Source organism: Passer montanus, unplaced genomic scaffold (genome assembly GCF_014805655.1).
Source record: "Passer montanus isolate IOZ18808 unplaced genomic scaffold, ASM1480565v1 scaffold37, whole genome shotgun sequence".
Classification (NCBI taxonomy): Eukaryota; Metazoa; Chordata; class Aves; order Passeriformes; family Passeridae; genus Passer; species Passer montanus.
In genome coordinates, this window is record NW_024368485.1 from 6,652,124 (window position 1) to 6,671,495 (window position 19,372).

Here is a 19,372-nt window from a genome sequence, read left to right on the forward strand (position 1 = left end):
CTCTTTCTTGGGTTAGGTCTTCTCCTTTCTCTGGTTCCTGCACGTACTTGCCAGAAGCAGCTTGTGGTGTCTGTTGTGTTTCCATTCAACGGGCTGTGTCTAGAGCTGTTATTTCCACTGCACAGAGCAAAAAATCAGTTCAGTTCCCTTTTTTTTTGGATTTGTATTGCACAAGAGGTCTCTTGAAGAAGTAGGCTTCTTCTTGGCTTATTCTTTTTAATTAAAAAAAAAAAATCGGATGGATATGTGTATTCTTTACCTGCACACAGTAAGTAAGGTACATGGAGTATTTTTTTCAGGCATCTGAAAATGTTCTGATTCTCATGTTGCCTGACACATTTACTATACCTAAGGCTCAGTATTTCAGATTGAAAACCCAGAGGCTGTTGTTTGGATTTGATCTATTTTCAACAATATTAAGGCTCACAAGTGAAAATCCTGTGCAGGTGAATGAGTATTTATCAAACTCATTGTTGTATGAGAGGTTAACCACAACATTGATTGCAAAAACGACGTCAAACTTTCCCCACATGTCCTAAAAGCAAAATTGACAAGTCATGTAGCAAGTGCCAAATGAACAAGACAATGAAATAGCAAAACTCATCACTGTTCTGGGTGAGAAATCAAGGGCTTTCAACCCTGTCATTCAGAAAGCTCAGACTAATAATGGTAGCCTTACTAAGTTGGGGGCCTTGTTAATAAATTAAATTATTTTGAATTATTTTGTTGCAGGATGGCAGCAAGCTGGATGCACAGACAGCAGCCTGGTTGTGGCTTACTCCGAGTTTGTTGTGGCCAGCTAGAGCCGGTAAGGCTTTGCCTGCTGAGGTGGCACCTGTGACACACAGCCCCGGGCAATCTGTAAGAAAGGGCTAATGCGGGGCCAGATAAGATGTGTGGTGGCCAATTTACAAACAGGCAGGTTTGCTTTGCATCTGTAGGAGGACTTGATGTGTAAACTTGTCCCAGAAGGTGTTACGTGTTTACCTTTGGCTTGAAGAATGGTGTCACTTTCTGTCATTCCTGGGTGTAATCCTTTAACTGCTCAAATCAGAGCTGCGGGAGTCATTGGGCTAGAGGGTGGGAATTAAGGTGTGAGACTTCAAATGAAGAGGAGATATATCAGGTGGGGCTGTGCTGAAACAGGGTACCTTTTTCACCTCCTGAAGGTGGCCTTGTCACCCTCTGCAGCACCCAGAAAGGAGGTTGTGGCTAGTCGGGCTCTTCTCCCAGGCAAGCATAGGACATGAGGACACAGTCTAAGCAGCACCAGGGGGTGTTTGTGTTGGGCATTAAGAAGAATTTCTTCACTGACTGGGTGATTAGATAATGAATTTGGCTTCTGAGGGAGGTGATGGTGGATTCACCCACCCTGGAGGTACTCAAGGAAAGACTGCATGTGGCACTCACTGCCGTGGTCTGCTTGACAACTTAAAGTTCAGTCAAAGATTGGAGTCTGATCTCAAAGGTCTTTTCCAACCCAATTGACTCTGATTACTGGCTGTAGATACAGTCTTCTGAGATTCTTGAAGCTCAAGGTGATGTTAAGTAGCTTAAACTCCTTGTGAGCCCTGAGGAAAAAGGGTAAGTCCTGTAATAAAAACCTGGCTGAATGATTGTTATCCTCTGTAGTGGATCCAGTGCATGATGACTGGCTGGTGTGTGCTGGAGTTTTGGGGAGCAGCAGAATTACTTTAGGCATGCATTGCCTATATATTTTTATGCAGTTTTCATTATAAACTAAGGTACTCTAACAGCTTGGTGTTATCAAAGGGACAATTCCTATCCTTCCTTCTACCTCCTTATGCTTTGTGGCTTCCCTTTGAAAGCAGCCACAGTGATTTGATTTGTAGAGGTAATCTATTTTGAAAAAAATCATTCTGGGCAGAAAAAAGGTGGTTTTGTGCTGACTTTGCTCCTTCTGCTCAGCTTCAGCTCATCTCTTCTTTAAAAGTCCTTTCCCTCTACTGCATCAGGTGAATCCTGACTGTGGCATAAGGAAGGAGTTTGCAGTTCTAGTGACTATTTCAGAGGTCACTAATCAGCTACTGTGTTTTATGTAGCACAGTGGCAAATGAAAACACTACTCCATCTTTTTCTTTGCCTGCCAACAAACATTTAAATTTTTCTCTGTTAAATAACGCAACTCCCAAACCGTGGTATGTGTTTATAGCACTGGGATGAGTAGAAGGGAATAGGAAATGCTTGAGGGAGCTGGGGAGAAAGTGCCTGAGAAGTTCTGCTCTGAGTACTAGCTCTGAAATTATACATTTCAGGGAGGTTTATCAATTTCTCAGGCTAAAAATACAGCGTTATGCTACAGTTCCATGACGTTAGCACTCTGTCAGGAAGCAGGCACCTCTGCCCAAATTTGTCTTCCAGAAACTTGTTTTGGCCTTGGTGCCACCACATTCCTTCCTGCTGGCAGCGTCATTTCTGTGATTGCACATGGAATTGGTTCCAGCAGAAAAAAAACAATAATCTTGTTTCCTCCAGGCTACTGTTAGGCATGCTCCTGTGTCTCCAAAGGAGTGCTTGGAACAGTGTAGGATTGCACAGGGGTGGGTTACCTGGATGGATGGAGACAGAGAGGGAACACTCTCTGACAAGAGAGTCTGTCAAGGGGACACTTCTTCTGGCACTACCCCAGTGTTCATTTAACTGTCATTGTTTTGTGCTTGGCACTTTGATGTAATGAGCTGTTCATCCTCTGAAGAAGTTGCATCATGAGTGAATAAGGCAGAAGTGTGGGAGCAAGGAAGTAACTTCTCTGATTTTTATTGGGGAAATTGAGGCTTAGAGAATTAAACAACTTGCCTAAGAGTAGAAAGGCTGACTTGCCAAGAGCCAAATTCCAGTCTCCTGAATCACAGCCTTGTGCCTTATCCACAAGACCTACCTTTCTCTATTAGCATTTCCTTTCTCTCCACCCTGTTTTGAGGGAGGCACAGTAGCATTGTTCTAATGTCAAACAAACTCGAAGTGTGGTAGAGGAACGCTTCCAGCAGAGTGACTTGAACAACCTTTGAGTTTATCATTAATCTGGAAGCCATGAGTTTTTTTTGAGAATGGCTTCTGCATTGGAGCCTTCCTCAGGACCAATAACCACAAAAGCTTTAAGCTGACATTGTTTAAGAAAGACACCTTTGAGATTAAAAAACATACTTCTAACAGCAAAAAGTTTCTTAAAGCATAGAGGAGTGGAAATTTCTAATCTGGTGGTAGGTGAGGCTTGAGATAGAGTGGGCAGGACAACAGGACTTAACTTTGTTCCTTAAGGAGAGAATGATTTTATTAGTACTATTCTTGCTCCTAGTGATGTACCTTATTAGGAGAGCCATATGCTGAAAGTACCTTATTGTCTGCTTAACCAGGCCAGTGACAAGAGCCTTATCTTTGATCGAAGTCAGATAGCTGGGAACAGGAAATAAAGACTTAATGGTTTGCCTGTGCTGCTCTCCTGTCACAGCCAGCTTCATTGGGCAATGCCTGTGCTAAGCACCGCTGAAGAGCCGTAGTCCTGGGCTTGACAAATACCATGTCAAACACTCAGTCCTTTGTTGTAGGAGGTTTTAGTGCTGGCTTTTTATCCCTCCTTTCTAGCCTTGCTTGCCCCATGATGTTCCCTGCCAGAACAGGGAGCTTTACTCCTTGTAGCAATGTAGGTGTTAACTGTGCTAGAGCGGCAGCCAGTGAAAAGCAGGAGGGTAGGACTTGTCTTTGGACTTGACAAGTGGAGAGAAATGGGATCTTAAAACACTTGCTTTAACTGGAAGACAGGAAGTGAAGCACTGGATCAGACTGGCCTAAGAATTCTGGTATCTCGCCTCTGGCTATAGCCAAAGTCAGCTGACAAAAATAATAGTGAAGCACCTGGCTTTTGTTATGCAATGCTGCAGGAGGGGAATTCCGTCCTGCTTTTTGCAGAGATCTGCATATACCCAAAGCTATGACATGTTCTTACACTTCATGGCAGTTGCTGACGAGGTTTCTGTGATTGCCAAAACTGTACTGCAATCCTCTAGTTCACCTCACTCTCCCGGGATAATTCCTGTGCCAGGGATTCCGATGGCAGCAGAGCAGAGTTGCATACAGGGTAGTCAGGAATAGAGGAATATTTTCATGCTTGCACAACTTTGAGTAAGGCCTCTTCATTTGCTTAGGTTTTTGCCTTTTTCTTGGGACACTTCTTAGAATGTTTTATAAAAACAGCTATGCTGGTCTCAGACTAAAAGCTCCTTTTGTCCCACTATTGTGCTGTGCCCTGGCCATTGGCTTATGGCTACTGCTAGAGAAAAACATCAAGAAAACATCTCCTTTTCGTGCTGTCCTTCCTCCAATCACTTTGTTCAGATCCTCCTGAGCCAGATCTAGTCTGTGCATTCTCATGATGGGAATACATTACATTTTACACAGTGCAACTCTTCACATAGTTGATTGTCCTCTTTATCACAAGTTGTTTTCATTTGAAGGAAGAGAGATAAAGCTTTTGGGATGCTATAAGAAGTGCAATCCATGTGTATTTTTTCTTTAAAATAACACCAAGGAGCAGTTTGTACCAAAGACCCTGCTGTGTATGTGAGACACCACCCCAATTTCAAACGTGCAATCTTAAGGATTATCTTTGAGTAGCCTGTTCCTGCAAGCCCTAAGAGTTAGAGTTCAAAAGAGCTGGGGAAAAGTAGGGAATGTTTACTATGTTTTAGTCATAACACAGTATTTGTATTGCCTGGAATACTGCCCTTAATTTCACATCGGTTTAGACTGTGTACCCTACACTAACACTTTCCTTCTGAAGACATCAATAGATACTTCTGGTTTGAGCCAGTCTCCTTGGTCCTCTGGTCTGTGTTTACTCAGCAGTGTCGTGGGCTGGAGAAATAGGTGGGAAACAGGGATATAAACTGTATTTAGGCAAGCAACTAAAATTGTTTCTGAGATGTTGCAGTTTTTACTATCAGCGATTTGGAAAACCAGCCTGAGATAAGTAAGGGAAAGTATTTAGTTTACCTATACATCCAAAGTCAAAACTCACATCTACAGCTTCAGTTATCCCACAGGAATTGCTGTCCTTTCCTTTTAAAAATCCTGTCCAGGTCACTCCTGTGATCTGCAGGGATGCCCTCAAACTGGGAGCATTTCTCTGGCTGCTCAGCCCTGGGAATAAAGGCTTGTACAAAATTTCCACCACCAAGTGATCAATTTAAAAACTAAAGTATCTTCCAGTACGAGGTGTTGATGAGCTGATTGTTTGGATGGGGCACTTAGCAGGGAGAATTCAGGTTGGGCAGTTTTTCTATTCACTGCCTTTGTTGTAGAGCAGCACAATTTTATTTGTGGTCGCTTTGTCAGTTTGTGCTTTGTGGTCACATGTGCCTGGGTAGGTAAAGTCTAAATGTGATTTAAAATATTAGACCTGCTTTATTGTACATTGTCAGTCATAGGGAATCCAAAAAATCCCTGAAGACGTTAAAGTCTAGTCTGAATTTCTTACATATTTAGGGCATTGCTGGTTTATATCTTTTGTGTTGTTTAGTTTTGGCTTTTTTGTGGGAAAGAAAATAAGAAATTACATTCTTCTGGCAAGAAACTAACCCACAGCCATAGAATTATTTTATTATAGCATCTGAGTAATGTAGTTTTTCTTCTCCTCAATCATCCAAGGCTAATGTCACAGACATTTTGATTATCCTGTATTCTCCCTAGGATTCATCCAATTTCACTCCAATTTCAGTTCTAAGTTTGACAGGGGTGCAACAATCCTACCATGTGACAAACCATGAATCTTTAATAAAGAAAGCTTTGCTTGTGGGGTGGAGAAAGATAATTTTTGTTTATAAGAAATATGAGGATAGTTGAGCCAAAACTAAGGTTATAAAGAAAAGTCTTGTTGGGATGGACTACAGAGCATCAGGAAGAATAAGCATTTGGCAGCCTCTTCTGCTTAGTTACATGGATTAGTGTATGAATTTGCAGATTGTAGAACAGCATTTTCAGCTGAGCTTCATTTCTGTACATCCCAATAGCCTTAGCTTTAGAAATAGGATAGTGGGGGAAAAAAGCAAAAACCTATTGGTTTTGTACCTCACTTGAGTGTTCTTTCAAGATTTTCTTACTGTTTTATTAATCTTTCTTTTTCAGGGATTACTAATTGATTTAACTGCATTTTCACACAGGACGGTTTATTCCACTCCCAGATTAAAGATTTAAGGAAAAAAATTAAATTTTATTGTTAACTAAGCAGTGTTACACCACAGCTAGGTGTGGCCTTCCTGTTCCTCTTTTTTCAGGCGTTTTTTAACTTGCCCCCACATTTGTTTGTTTGTCACTGACCTCTCCACCTGATCCAAACACGGAGCTGTTCCCAGTGTCCAGCTCCTTGGCTTCACCAAGCTGTGAGATGCAGGGTCTGGGATGCTCCAAGGGTTTGGTAGATTTAGAGCTGATCATTGTGGCTGAGTGGGCTTGTTGGTGATTATTTCTTACCTTAGCTGCTATCTTGGTCTAGTATGTACAGCTTAGTTATTGAATCAGGGTGGGCTGGAAGGGGCACTCAAAGCCCATCTTGTTCCCACTCCCTGCTTTGGCAGGAGCATTTTCCACTGCTCCAAGCTCCATCCAGCCTGGCCCGGAACACTTCCAATGATGGGGCATTGCCAACTTCTCTGGCTAGGCTTGTTCCACTGCCTCACCACCCTCACAGTAAAGAATTCCTTATCAGTATCTAATGTAACCCTGCCCTCTGCCAGTTTAAAGCCATTCCTCCTTGCCCTGTCGCTACAGGCCTTGGTAGAAGTCTGTCCTTATCTTATAAACCCCATGAGGGGCTTAGGTAGGCTGGAAGGCTGCACTACAGTCTTGCCTGGACCTTTTGCTGTGGGCTGACCACCACGCTCCATGCATCCGAGGAAAAGATGGATAAGGAGAGCGCTTGGCTGACGGGGCCATGAAACACGCTCTCGCTGTGCCTGCCCTGCTCGGAAACCAGAGATTAACTTTTCCTTTGGACTTGTGGCTGCCGGGAGGGCCTGTTCCCGCGGGCTGGGTGTCCCGGTGCCCGCGGATGGGTGTCCCGGTGCCCGCGGGCTGGGTGTCCCGGTGCCCGCGGATGGGTGTCCCGGTGCCCGCGGACGGGTGTCCCTGTGCCGCGGGCTGGGTGTCCCGGTGGCACGTCCGCCGCCCGCCCCACGGGAAATTCCCCCTGAAAAGGGCGGCGAGCCCGGCAGCCGCGGCCGTCCGAGCGTCGCTGCGAGGTGTGCGGGCCCGGGCCGGAGCCCCGCGGCGCAGAGGCCGGAGCGGAGCTGTCAGCATGGCCGGTGAGCAGCGGCGGGGGCTCGGGGCGCTCCGGGCTCTCCCTCGCTCCGCGTTTGCGCTGCGAGGCTGAGCGGCGGTGGTTCGTGGATCGCGATGAGCCCTTACGAGGCTGTTCCGTTTCGAATGGATCTCTTAAAATGGGGTGGGAGCGTTTAGGTGTTAAATAAGCGCCGGGTCCCCGTATGGGACGGAGGAGGATGAAGGTTGGGTCGTGCTCATCGGGAGCCCGTTCACATCGGAACTCGGCGGTGGGAATGCAAATGAATGAGAAAGAGCGATGGCACAGACGCAAAGTAACGCAGATAAGGGATCGTGCTTTGAGTAATTACAACAAAATGCGCAATTAAGTTTCTAGAGGCTAAATTAAGCCGAGTTTGTCATCCTTTCGGGAGGCGTCCCGCTGGTGTCTTTCTTAGGGTTAAAAAAAAGCCCCTAAATTTAAAACTTGCCTGTACTAATTAGAATAGTATTTCTAGGCAAAGCAGCTTTTCAGAACATGAGTGTGTGTTCTGTTCCCACTTAGCAAGGTATGAACTTTCACTCCTGATAAATACATAGGTGTGCTGACTATCAACACGGAGAGAAAGCAGCTGGGCTTGTGCTTTAAGTGTTATGATGTATTTTAAAGTCGCAACAATGAAGCAGGGGAGAGCAGTTTCGGGTTGTTTTTTTTTTTTTCTTCGTGTCTATGTATTTTCAGTGTAATTAGGAACCAGATAAGGAATTTTTTTCAGCGGGGGAAGTTTATAACTTCCTGGTACTAGCTAGCTTTTGTCGGTTTGTTTTTTTTTTTTTTTTCCTTTTACTTGCCGTTTTGTAATGTAACACGATAGTAAAGAGGAAGTTCGTGAGCGTTGTTTGGTCTCTGTTAGAATTTGTGCAGTTTATGGAGCCGTAGGTAGATTACTTCTTTTTCAAATCAAATCTTACGTTTCCAATGGCTTTTGCTTAAATTGGGGTGTGCTGTGACAAAGCTTTTGCCACCCTCCCGCTTTGCCCGAGGCGTTGCAGAAGGTTACAAGTGGATAGATTCTTGCTTTTTAGAAACCACAGACTTGGTGCCACCAGGGATTTGTTCGGAGCGGTGACATCAGAGTTCAAGAGCGATGCTTCCCCCATCTGTGTCTCACTGCAGTCACCTTGGCCCGGAGGGTTTCGGGTGATACTTTCACATCTTCCACAAAGACCCGCAGCTGCTCTGCCTTCACACGCAGATGTTGATGGAGAGTCTGTTCGCCGGGCACTTCTGGCCCTGCAAGAAAATGACAAATTGGGCAGTTCCTGCTTGCTTGGAGCAAAAGAAGGAGACAGAAGCCTTGATCGGGTTGTCACTTTGCTTGGTGGCAGCGTGTCACACTTCCTCCCTCGTGGCACAGGCTGTGTTAAACTTCAAACTCTCACAGGTTTCTTGTCGTGGAGAGGTCTGATGGAAGTCTGTTCCGAGTTCTAGGGATTGTACTTTTGTTCCTCTTTGTATTGCTCAAAATGTAAGAATAAAGCACTCTTCAGTTCTTGAATGAGCATAACTGGCTGAACTCTCACAGCTGTCACTGCTTCTGCCTCTTTTCCTTGCTGAACTCTCTGAGCTGTCATTGCTTTTGCCTCTTTTCCTTGCATATATAATCGGGACACTTGATCTCCTATATTCTCTTTAAAATTATTCAGTGTTGTATTCAGGGAAGCAGGGGGAAAAAGCAATTCAATAACAAAAAGAATGGCAGGCAGGTTATAATGTGAAGCACAATGTTTCTATTGCTAGCATGTATATAGGCAATTAGAATTAATTACAAAGACAAATTAAACTCTTAAGAACTTAGATGAAGGATTAGCATTTTTTTTCTTTTCTTTTCTTCCATTTCAAATGCTTTATGGAGTAGTTGTGGGCAGGCAGGTAATAAATAGGAGTAGCTGTGTGTTTCTCTTCCAGAATTAGTGAGAGTTTGGGTTTGGGCATATCTCACATTTGTTTGACACACAAAGTGAGACCTGAGCAGGGCAGGTCTGTAGTGACTGTGTGGGAGCTAACAGACCTCTGTGTGTGTGAGAGAGCAGATTGTGACATAGTTAAGTTGTGCCACTTGACAAGCACGTTGCTGATTTACAGAAAGAGGGAACACCGGACACTTGGCTGCCGAGTGCTGGTAATACCTCTCATTCTCACAAACACTTCTGTGTGTTTCCTCTCTACACAAAGCATGATGACACTGATAATCACGGCAGAGGTGATAACGTGATTCTTGAATAGAGAGAGAGGCAGCCAAGACGAGATGAAGTTTAATGTTTAATCTCTGGAGGCTGCCGCGTCACCGAGCTTTACTTTCCCACAAACACACCTGCTGCTGCACGGTGGGTTTACCTCCAATGGCATTTGTTTCGACCACAGCCCTGCAAAGATCACTGAGCCCAGAGCCTTAAAATAAAGGGCTCTTGAGAGGTGAGAAAATAGTCCTCTCAGGCGGGTGTTGGTAGAACGTGAAGGGAAATTGTTGGTTAAAACAGCAAGAGTTAAAGATCTCAAGTGACTGCGCTCTTGTAGCTTCGAGCAGCGAGGCTCTGCCTGGTTCTGACAAATTCACAATGACTGGGGGTGTCCTGCACGTCTGCTTAGCAGCTATGTAAGCATGAGAATCTCCCAGATTAGTAGACAATAATGTAATGGTGCTGTAATGTCATTTTAACTTGTAACACAGATTTTTAATTTAGTGTGTGGATACATGTCTGTATTTGAGCTGATCAATGCAGTAGCATAAGTAAGTTGGAGTGTGAAAGTTAAAATAGCCATACACAGATGCGTGAGCATGGTTGTGTGAGAAGCCCAGACTTCTGCTCTCTCTGAAACCAGCTTTACGTCATTTCTAGGCTTTTTTGTTATCAATGCCTGCCTTCCTTTTGCTGGTTTTCCAGAAAGAATACATGCAAAGCTCATCTAAAGGAGAGTTAGGTAAAGAGCTGGGAGTATCTAGAAAAGGGACTATCCCCCTGAGGAACTGCACCTAGACTAGTGGCTAATGTATATTTAAGGTGACAGCTCAGAAAGTTATTTACAATCTCTACCTGATGGGAGGTGATCAGTTTAGAAACTGCATTTTGTCTGACTGTTAGAAAGGTCTATAAAGAGTCCTAAACCACAGTTCCCAAAGGTTTTGACCCCACACACAGTCTCAAGTGGAAGTGCATTGTGCTTTTGAAGGTTTTGCAGAGGCTCCAGTTGTTGGAGACCACCCCAGCATAAGAGCTGCTGTCACAAAGTGGCAGACGCAGTTCCTCCCCTGCTTGTAGGTGTGTGACAGATAGATGTGCATTCAGGTCAGGCTGAGGTGATGTCTCACATGTCGTTTTTCCATCCATCCCCTCTCTGCTGCTCTTGATTACTTTATCTCTCAGGTTATAATATTTTCCTACTTTGGGTATGAACTGCTGCAGCACTGGAAATCTTTTGCGAGCAGCAAATCCCAGGCATAAAGTTCAAGCTTGGTGTTGGCAGAGGTGCCTAAACCATTGTAGGTGCAGCAAAAGAGAAGCCTTTATTATGGAGTTAGGGTTGGAATCCACCTCTTTGCCAAAACCCGTGTGCTGTGGATTCACAGGCAGCACAGACCTTGGGCAAAAGGAAGTAGGGGTTCTTTCACCCTTTCAGCACTTTCAATATATTTAATAACTGTTTTGCTTATTATGTTGAAGTCCAAGCACTTTTTTTTTCAGTGCTGTGCCACAGGATATTGTCTGTCCTGTTTGTTTGTGATGCTCAGCCTTGCTTGAGGAGGATGCTATTATATGAAGATGACAGAGAGCTCAGTAGACATTTCCATAAGCTACGTTCTTCTGATTGTGTAGCACTGTGATGATTCAACTTCAGCAATATTTACTTAGCCTCCGTTGTTTGCTTTTCACATGCCATCCCACTGTTGTCACTGTTTGATTGACTGTCCTGTTTGATGTTCTCAGTGAGATATATGAAATAGCTTGTTGCTGTCTGGCAATAAAACATTGCTTGAAAAGTACTTAGACTCTTGCTAATTTAATGTCTTTCTAACCCCCCCATTTAAAAGTTCTGCTGTCTCTTATGCTCAGCTATCACTCTGTGTTTCCTGAAAACCTCCCTTCTGACAACTGCCCAATAGCTTTTCTGAGTTTTCATTGTCTGGGGAGATACTGCAACTAGAAACCAGCCCCATGGGAGATGGGCAGCTCAAAATGTAGAATTCAATAAGAGCAATCAGGTATTTTTTGAGCTCACAGTGATAGTATTCCACCCAGTAGGAGCATGGGGTTTTTTTGCATAATTTGAATAGTTTCTGCTGCACTGTGATAGCAACTAAATCAATGAACTCTGAGCAAACATCCTCCCTTTCAGAGGATGTTTGAGAGAACACAGCAGTTGACAGTACCAGTGCTTGGAGAGGACAGCCATTCTTATAACTGTATTATTCCTAAAAATGTTGAATAATGATTTGGGTTTTGTTGTATAAAATCTTCTTTCATCAGACATGTCTTTGACGATGGTTATAAGAAGCTAAGTTCTAGATGAGATGGAGGGAAGGGTGTCTTTTTTTGCTAATTACTTCCATGGCATTGATACTGTGGATGTTTCATCCAAATCTGTTCTCTTCCCTTGTACCCCACCTTCAACATGTGCATGTACATAAAAATAAAGAGTAGAATTCCTGATGAGGTAGACCAAGTGGAAAGATGGTAATGTGAATCAAAAGTTTAGAAATTCTAATTCTTGCCTCTTCTGATGTTTTTTAAGCTCTACTGTGTCCTAATGTTGAAAATATTTTATTTTTAAGGTTGCCCTGAGCCCTATATTGAAATATTTGAGCAACCCAGGCAAAGGGGCATGCGTTTCAGATACAAATGTGAGGGAAGATCAGCAGGCAGCATTCCAGGAGAACACAGTACTGAAAACAATAAGACCTTCCCTTCCATCCAGGTAAATACCGCTTTTATCCGGGAATTACTGTTGCCCACATTAGCGCGGTGCTCGTAGCTATGTGTTGGACTCTGCACAGTAAATACAATGCTTTTCATCTCGCCTTCTGGGATTCTTTCCTTGGCATGCAAATGGAGTTGCAGCAGAGTGGGAAAAGAGTTACTTGCTCCTGGTCACGGAAAGATTTGGTTTGCAGCAAGAGGAGAAGGCGCAGAGGTGGTTTACAAAGTGCTGCTGGAGGGGACGCAGCGAGGACTCCAGGGCTGGGAGCCTTTCATTAGCAGCTTTCTCTTCATGCACGTTTGCTCTGCTTTCTTAGTTAGGTGACGTGGGTTTGGTTTTAAGGTTTGGACTGCAGCACGAATTTTGGGAGAGCGTTGAAGGAATTTGCCTACAAAATGTGGAAAGGCTTTGAAACGTTGCTGGGCACAACATGAAAGAAGGCGCTTTGTGCGCGCGAACAATCGCCCGTGACGGGGAGAATGGGCTCTGCAAAAGACACCAGCATAAAGTGTGTGAAGTCAGGACTTAAAGATGAGCTCAGAAGGGGGAACTGTGTCCTCAGAGCATCTGCAGTGGTGATGAGTTGGGTGGTTGCACGATGGATGGATTGGAAAATCCAGGATGGAGGGATCAGAGGAGCCCTGACAGCTGTGACCAAAGCAGGGACAAAGACAGAGACAGTAGAGCTGGAATGGAACCACTTGGGCAGTAGCTTTCATGGGTTGGACAAAGGAGACCCTAGACAGGTAGAGTAAGAGAAAATATTTTTGAAAATAATTTCTGATCCCCTTTCTGATGTTTAAGTTGCCAGTGTTTCCTTGATCTCTTTTAGTTTGGAGGAAGTCTGTCAGAGCTGAGATTACAGGAGAAAGCTCAGATTTAAATGGGAAGTTAAGAGCACTTGCCATCTTCCTGCCCAGGAACAGAGGCTGTGTATCTGTGTTTGCAGAGTGTGCCAGCATAAAAAAAAACCAATGGGGAGCCCAAAATGGAGTTTCTGGAATCACAGCAGGAAATTGACAGATAGAGAAGATGTGAAATGTGACAAATATGAGATGTTTTATACTGAGGCAAAAAAGCTCTTTGAGAGGGAGGGTTTGAGAAGGAGAGTGTTGGCAGTCATGTGTTGAGCAGCAGAGTGAGTCTCTAGTGCATAAAAGCAGCTGTGGAAGCTGGTCCAGCCCTAGAGCCAGAATTACTAAGGGAAGAAGCAAAGAAGGGTTCCCTTTGACTATCACAGTGCCAGACTTGGTTAGGGAATGCAGGAAATGGAGATGGTGCCAGACTCATTTTTTCAGCACTCTGCCAATTGAACAAGGAACTGTGTGGGCTGTTGGCAAGAGTAGAGGCTTGCACAGACTCTCAGCCTGTGTCAGGGCACAAGCTGAATGGGCTGAATCAAGCCTTGATTCTTCTTTTCTTGGGCTGTGCTGCACATGAAGGCCAGTCAGAGCTCAGAGGGGAGTGGGACATGGGTATGTGACCATGCAAGCCTGGCCAAGTTTGTTCTTTTGAAAGGAGACTATTGATGACAGAGCTGATGGCACTGATAGCAGGTGATTTCTAGGTGAATTCCTGCCTCCCTGAAGCCCGTGGGAGGCTTTAGTGCTGATTAAGTTCCAGGGGAGTCCCCTCTAGAGATGGAAACGTGAAGCGAAGGGCCAGGAGGAGATTAAATTTCATGGTGTGGTTATGAAGATGAACATCAAGCGGGAACTGGAGAACCAAAAGCAGCTAGATCAGGCTTCATGTTCGTGGGGCTGGGTGTAAAGTGAGGGAGAAATGATGTAATGGTTGAAGAAAGTGAGGGAGCAGTGGAAGTATCATTTTAAGGGTAAAAATTTGCAGTGGCTTATATGAGGACTGAATGGAGCCAAATTGGAGATTGATGCAAACAGATGATGACAGGTAAAAGAGCACAGTTCAAGTGAAGGCTTTGAAGTGTTGACTGAAAAGGATACATGGTGGATCTCTGGAGTCTCAGGAGGAGGAAAGGAGGGGAAGGAGAGGAACTGTTACTTACAGGGCAGGGGAAGTGGAGGAGGAAAGCTCACCTCTGCACAAACGTGTGCCTGAGTAAGTCTTGTATTTGCTTTCAAGTTTTTATGTGTCAAACAATTTAGGCCAAACTATTTTTCCTCCTTTTTTTTTTTTTTTCCTTTTACACTCCCCCACACTCGGTGACTTCACTGGTAGCCATCAGCTTGAGGTTGCTTTCATGCACCTGAGAAAGGAGCACTGAATTGGCTGATGACTTCTGTGAGAGCTCTGGTAGGAGCTTGAGACTTCGGTACTGCCCAGCTTGAGTGTAAGATTGAGTACTCATCTGAGAATTAGTTGGGAAAAACCCAACGACTTCAGAGGGGATTGTGTCATGTATCTGTATCTGCTAAGATCCTCTTTCACTGCTTACTGTTCCATGCACAGGTAGTATCCTCATCCCTGAGGCTTTATGAGTGTTTTTCCTAAAATCTTTGGAGGTGGACTTGTTCTCCATTTCTGTATGGTCACCTGTGTAGCTCTGGTGTTTGTTCCATAGAGCATTTCAGGACAAAATTGATTTTCTATAACAAGTGGGAGCCGATACCTAAAACCTTGAAAATATCCCACATTGTTTTGTAGATTCTGAACTATTTTGGAAAAATCAAAATAAGAACTACGTTGGTAACGAAGAATGAGCCCTACAAGCCACACCCCCATGACCTGGTTGGGAAAGACTGCAGAGATGGCTACTATGAAGCTGAGTTCGGGCCAGAACGGCGAGTCCTGTCGTGAGTAATGGTGTTGCCTGGGAGTTTGATTAATTGTACAAGTGATTTGCTAATCTTGCATTTCAAAACTCATATTAATGATTAAAAGAACAATTATAATGCTGTCTTTGCTGTAGTTTACTAATCCATCCCGGGGAACTTCCTTTGGAAGTATTTCCTTCTCTTTTTGATACTACATGTGTGCTTTTTCTTTCTTGTCACCCTTTTCTTTCCTTCAACCATTCTCCCAATATTTGTCTTCTTTTCCTTTCTCTCACTTACTTTTTTTAGTCTTGTTCATTAGTACATCTTACTCTTGAGCATGACTCTTTCCTACTTGTAAAAATGATGAGTAACAGAAAGGGTAACAGCATTAGAATTTGTACTTCATGGTGATGAGGGAAGTTCACACCTTCCATGGAAATTATATTTGGACTTTCTGGAGAAAGTTTGTAGTGGCTGAGTATCATGTAATCTAGAAGACAGTGCTTGTGACACATCTAGAAATGTTAGTAGCTGTCACTGTTGCTGCTTGTTGTTTGGGTTGGGTTTTTTTGAGTGAAGATACAGATTCTGCTCAGACGCAGCTCTGAAGAGTAAGTGTGTCAGGGAAGGATCTGCTTGTGGATGCAGAGAGGAAAACTTACGATATGTACAAGACATTTCTCAGTGCTGTTAAGAACATCTCAAATACAGTTGTATTTGGTGGTGTTTCCTCTAAGTTTACCAAGTCTTATGTAGCAAAATAAAAGCAGAATAAGCTGCAGCAAACATGCAGTGATTATTGCTGGAGAGGGGAATTGAGAACTGGCAAGCTGTTTGTGGTTCACAGTTTGCAATGTAGGAAATATGGAAGTAGGCTATTGCTTTGGGGTAAGCATAACTGAGCTGGGAAGAAAATCAGGTGAATATTTCAGTGTGTAAGTAGCTCTTACACACAGCTCTCAGGCCAATGGGATTCTGTTGGTGTAGGTGAAATTACTCCATGTTTATGTGGGTTTAGTCAGTAGGACACTATTAAAGGAGAGAGCTGAAGACACATCTGTTTTGAAGGTGGTGATTTATTGCACTGATGGTGAAATAAACAGTGGAGATGCTTCTTCAGCATCCAGCCCAGGCTCAAGGGATCACGGATGTGCTGCAGCGTGTTCCGGTGGCACGGGGCACGCTGACTTCCAGACATCCTAAATCCAGCAGGACCTTGCACCTTCCTCTGACCATCCATTCACCAGCTTCCCCTTGGCCTTCTCAGATGAAGCCTCCTAGCCAAGGTCAAAGGAAGTCTGCTGTTCTGGCCCATCCCACTTCCTCCCCTCAGCTCTGTGCCTGCTGATCCGAGGCAGAAAAGCCCGAGTGTTCCCATCACTGAGTGCAGGAAGACCCTGAGGATTGCTTCTCCTCCTGGCATTTGGTTGCACAAGGTCCAGTGTGGAGGCAACAGGAGAGGCCTTTGCAGGATGTCACGCCAAGAAGCACTGGGATGCTCTGCAGATATTTATTTGCAGATTGTGATTTCATCCCCATTATGTGTGTGCATCAAATCCTGTCCTTTGGCATAATGCCATGCCTCTGTTTCACTTCGAGCACTGGTGCTTGTTTGCTCCATCCATGAATTCTTCTCAATATTTTTAGGATGTGAGCCTCTCAGTTACCTACAGAATAGTAAGTGGGCTGCTTTCATTTTATTGATAATGTGAAACTGTGAGCTTTGTGTTTGACATTGGAGGTCCTGATGGGAGGAGGCTTGCCACATTCCCTTTGAAATGTTTCCAGCATCAGTACACTCATTTTTTTTTAACAAATCATTGGTTGCTTTAAGATGAAAGAACAGTATGATCCATAATTGGATCTGGATGTTTAAAGTCATTTTCCTTTTTGTGGCTGGTGACTCAACCTTCACATTCTTCTCTTCGTGATGGAGAAAAGCCTCATCCAGTATTAGTGAGCAGGAGATGTCCTCTCTCAATAGTGTTTCTGGCTCTTTGCTCTTGCTGAGCATCCCAAATTGAGTAAAAATCCTTTTTTTTTTCCCCTCAGTAGAAGTGGAATTATTAATCACAGATTTTGGGCTGCTCTGAGTAATTACTCTGCTTTCTGCTGTTCAAAGTTCCCCATGTTTTAAAGTTCCCAAGCATTTTGTTCTGCCTGTGGTATAATGATCTTTGTACTGCTGCCCAAACTTGATCAGAGCCCTCCCTGGCCGAGACATCAAGGCAAGAGCAGGAAAGTCAGAGCTTGTGGGGCTGCCTGTGTACTCAGATTTTTTACTTCCTAGTTTCTTCTCTCTACAAGGATGATATCATAGTTTTTTTAGCTGTTTTTAATTTTTTTTCTTTCTCTCTTCCTACTTCTCCCTCTCTCTTCTCGTTATCTCACTTGCTTCCTGTCAGCGCCCATCGATGTGAAACCCCACAGGCTGCTGGGGCTCCCAGCAGTTCCTCCTCTGCCCCAGCTCTGCCTAGGCATGGCTGAGCACACACTTTCACTGTGACAGCACAGCCTTTGAAAACATTGATAACCCGACAATTTCGGGCTGCTGGAAAGCCTCCTGTCCACGAGAGGCTTTGTTTGGGGGTGCAATAAGGAACTGCCCCTGTTTGTGGGCTTTGAGGTGTGCTTCAAACAATCTGTGGGATACAGGGGGTGTTCTGAGGAGGGGGAAATAATGTGTGCTGTGATCCAGCCCTAAAGAAAGTACTTCCTCCAGGAGCAGCTGGAAATGGGATTGCTCACCAAGGTACAGTCCCAGTCTGAATTCAGCAGCCAGGACAGGAAGGCAAAGTGCTTTAGTGAATGATGAGATGCTGCTGTGTTTGATTTTCCCCTAGGTCATGCCATGTTCAGTTTGCAAACCTTGCTCTAGTGAGGAGCAGAGGTTCTGGAAGTGGAGCCTGCTGGCAGAGGGTTTGGGAACCTCTGAACACAGCTGTTGGGCACAGACAGGGGAGTTCAGGGAAATAAATTGAACATCATGCTAGGATAGGCCTGTTCAGAAGTGTACAAGCACTCTTGGCAGGAACAAGGACTGTCTTTAGGTGCAGTAAGATGCTCTTTTGCTGAAGCAAAGAAGGTTTGTGGAGTTTCAAAGGAAGGGAAATGGCTGGGACTTCTGGAGAAAGATGCCTGCTGGCACAACCCATCTTCAGAGCTTATTGTAACATCATGAAACACAGATTATTTCTCTTTTTTTTTTCTCTTTTTTTTTTTTTTAACTTCCTGCTTTACATCCACTCAGCTTTGATGATGTCATGGTTTTTCCATGTGGGAAAGAGTCAGCCTGCCTGGGACTCCCCCCACCTCCTGCATCAGGGTGACCTGCACTTTTATGCAAATCAGGAGGAGCTGCAGCTCTTCAGAACTTTTCCATAACTATGTGAGATTTAAAAACCTGTTTTGACCTGTTAAAAAAACCCCTTTATAATAGTGTTTAAGATTTACATTCCCTGATAAAGGAGAGCAAATACTTTAACTAATGCAAATTATCAGGTTAATTGATTACAAAAATGATTGTCATTATAAATCACCCAAGACTGAGTATCTCGCTTTGTAATTGCTGTAGATTTACTGCGGAGTAATAAATTTTAATATAGAAATATATATTTTTAAGAATGTAAATGATTTAGAATTTTATTTTAGGGTTTTTTTGCTTCTGTGTCTGCCCTTACTTTAGGAAAAACAGCATCTTTGCTCTTCAGGTCTTGTACACTCTTCTCAAAAGAAGATTTTTAAAAATTTCTTACACTGGATGTTATCACACACTAACTACCGTAATTATTTTATTTAATAGTCCACACTGAAGATGTTATTAGTTGCTGAAATCTTGCCACATATGCTTCAGTTTTCAGAACCTGGGCATTCAGTGTGTGAAGAAGAAAGACCTGAAGGAATCCATTTCTTTACGAATCTCAAAGAAAATTAACCCTTTCAATGGTGAGTGGAAATCAGCTGGTTCTCTTGGCAGGGTTGATGGGGTTTTGTTTGTCCTGTCCTGCCTTTGCTTTTGTGTTGGAGCTTTATTTTCTTCTCCAAAAAATCTCTTTCTGAGAAGCAGTCTTCCCCTTCTGTGTCCCTCCCAGTCTTTCTTCCCAGTCATCACATGATGAATCTATTTGGATTGTTGCCCTTTTTCTTTTTATATTGAGTTTTTGTAATTCCCAGCAGCAGTCTGAGTTGCTGCTTGGACAGAAGGAATGGGATAGCAGCAGAAACCTTTCCTGGAAACTTCTACAAGTGTCTTGGGAGTTGGATTTCCCCAGTTTTGGCAGTGATGAGAGTAAAAGACTGAATTAGCATAACTCTGCAACAACTTAATCCAGTACAAATCTCACTTGGCACTTTCTCATCTCCTCTCTTGCTGTGTCTCTTGTGGCCA

The 19,372-nt window shown here is 43.9% G+C and overlaps 1 protein-coding gene across 2 annotated transcripts in view; it reads left to right on the forward strand.

Moving 5' to 3' along the window:
- The first annotated feature begins 759 nt into the window (after positions 1 to 759).
- The window catches only part of REL (REL proto-oncogene, NF-kB subunit), a 35,443-nt gene continuing 16,830 nt past the window's right edge, over positions 760 to 19,372 (forward strand). Inside the window, exons 1-4 of one of the 2 annotated variants that reach the window (XM_039716853.1) lie at positions 760 to 808; positions 12,105 to 12,247; positions 14,873 to 15,021; positions 18,839 to 18,930. In XM_039716853.1, coding sequence (XP_039572787.1) covers positions 12,155 to 12,247; positions 14,873 to 15,021; positions 18,839 to 18,930 — 334 coding nt within the window. In that variant the 5' untranslated portion in view covers positions 760 to 808; positions 12,105 to 12,154. Of the gene's footprint in view, positions 809 to 7,204; positions 7,317 to 12,104; positions 12,248 to 14,872; positions 15,022 to 18,838; positions 18,931 to 19,372 lie in introns of those variants that run through there. The other variant, XM_039716852.1, reaches the window with a different exon arrangement.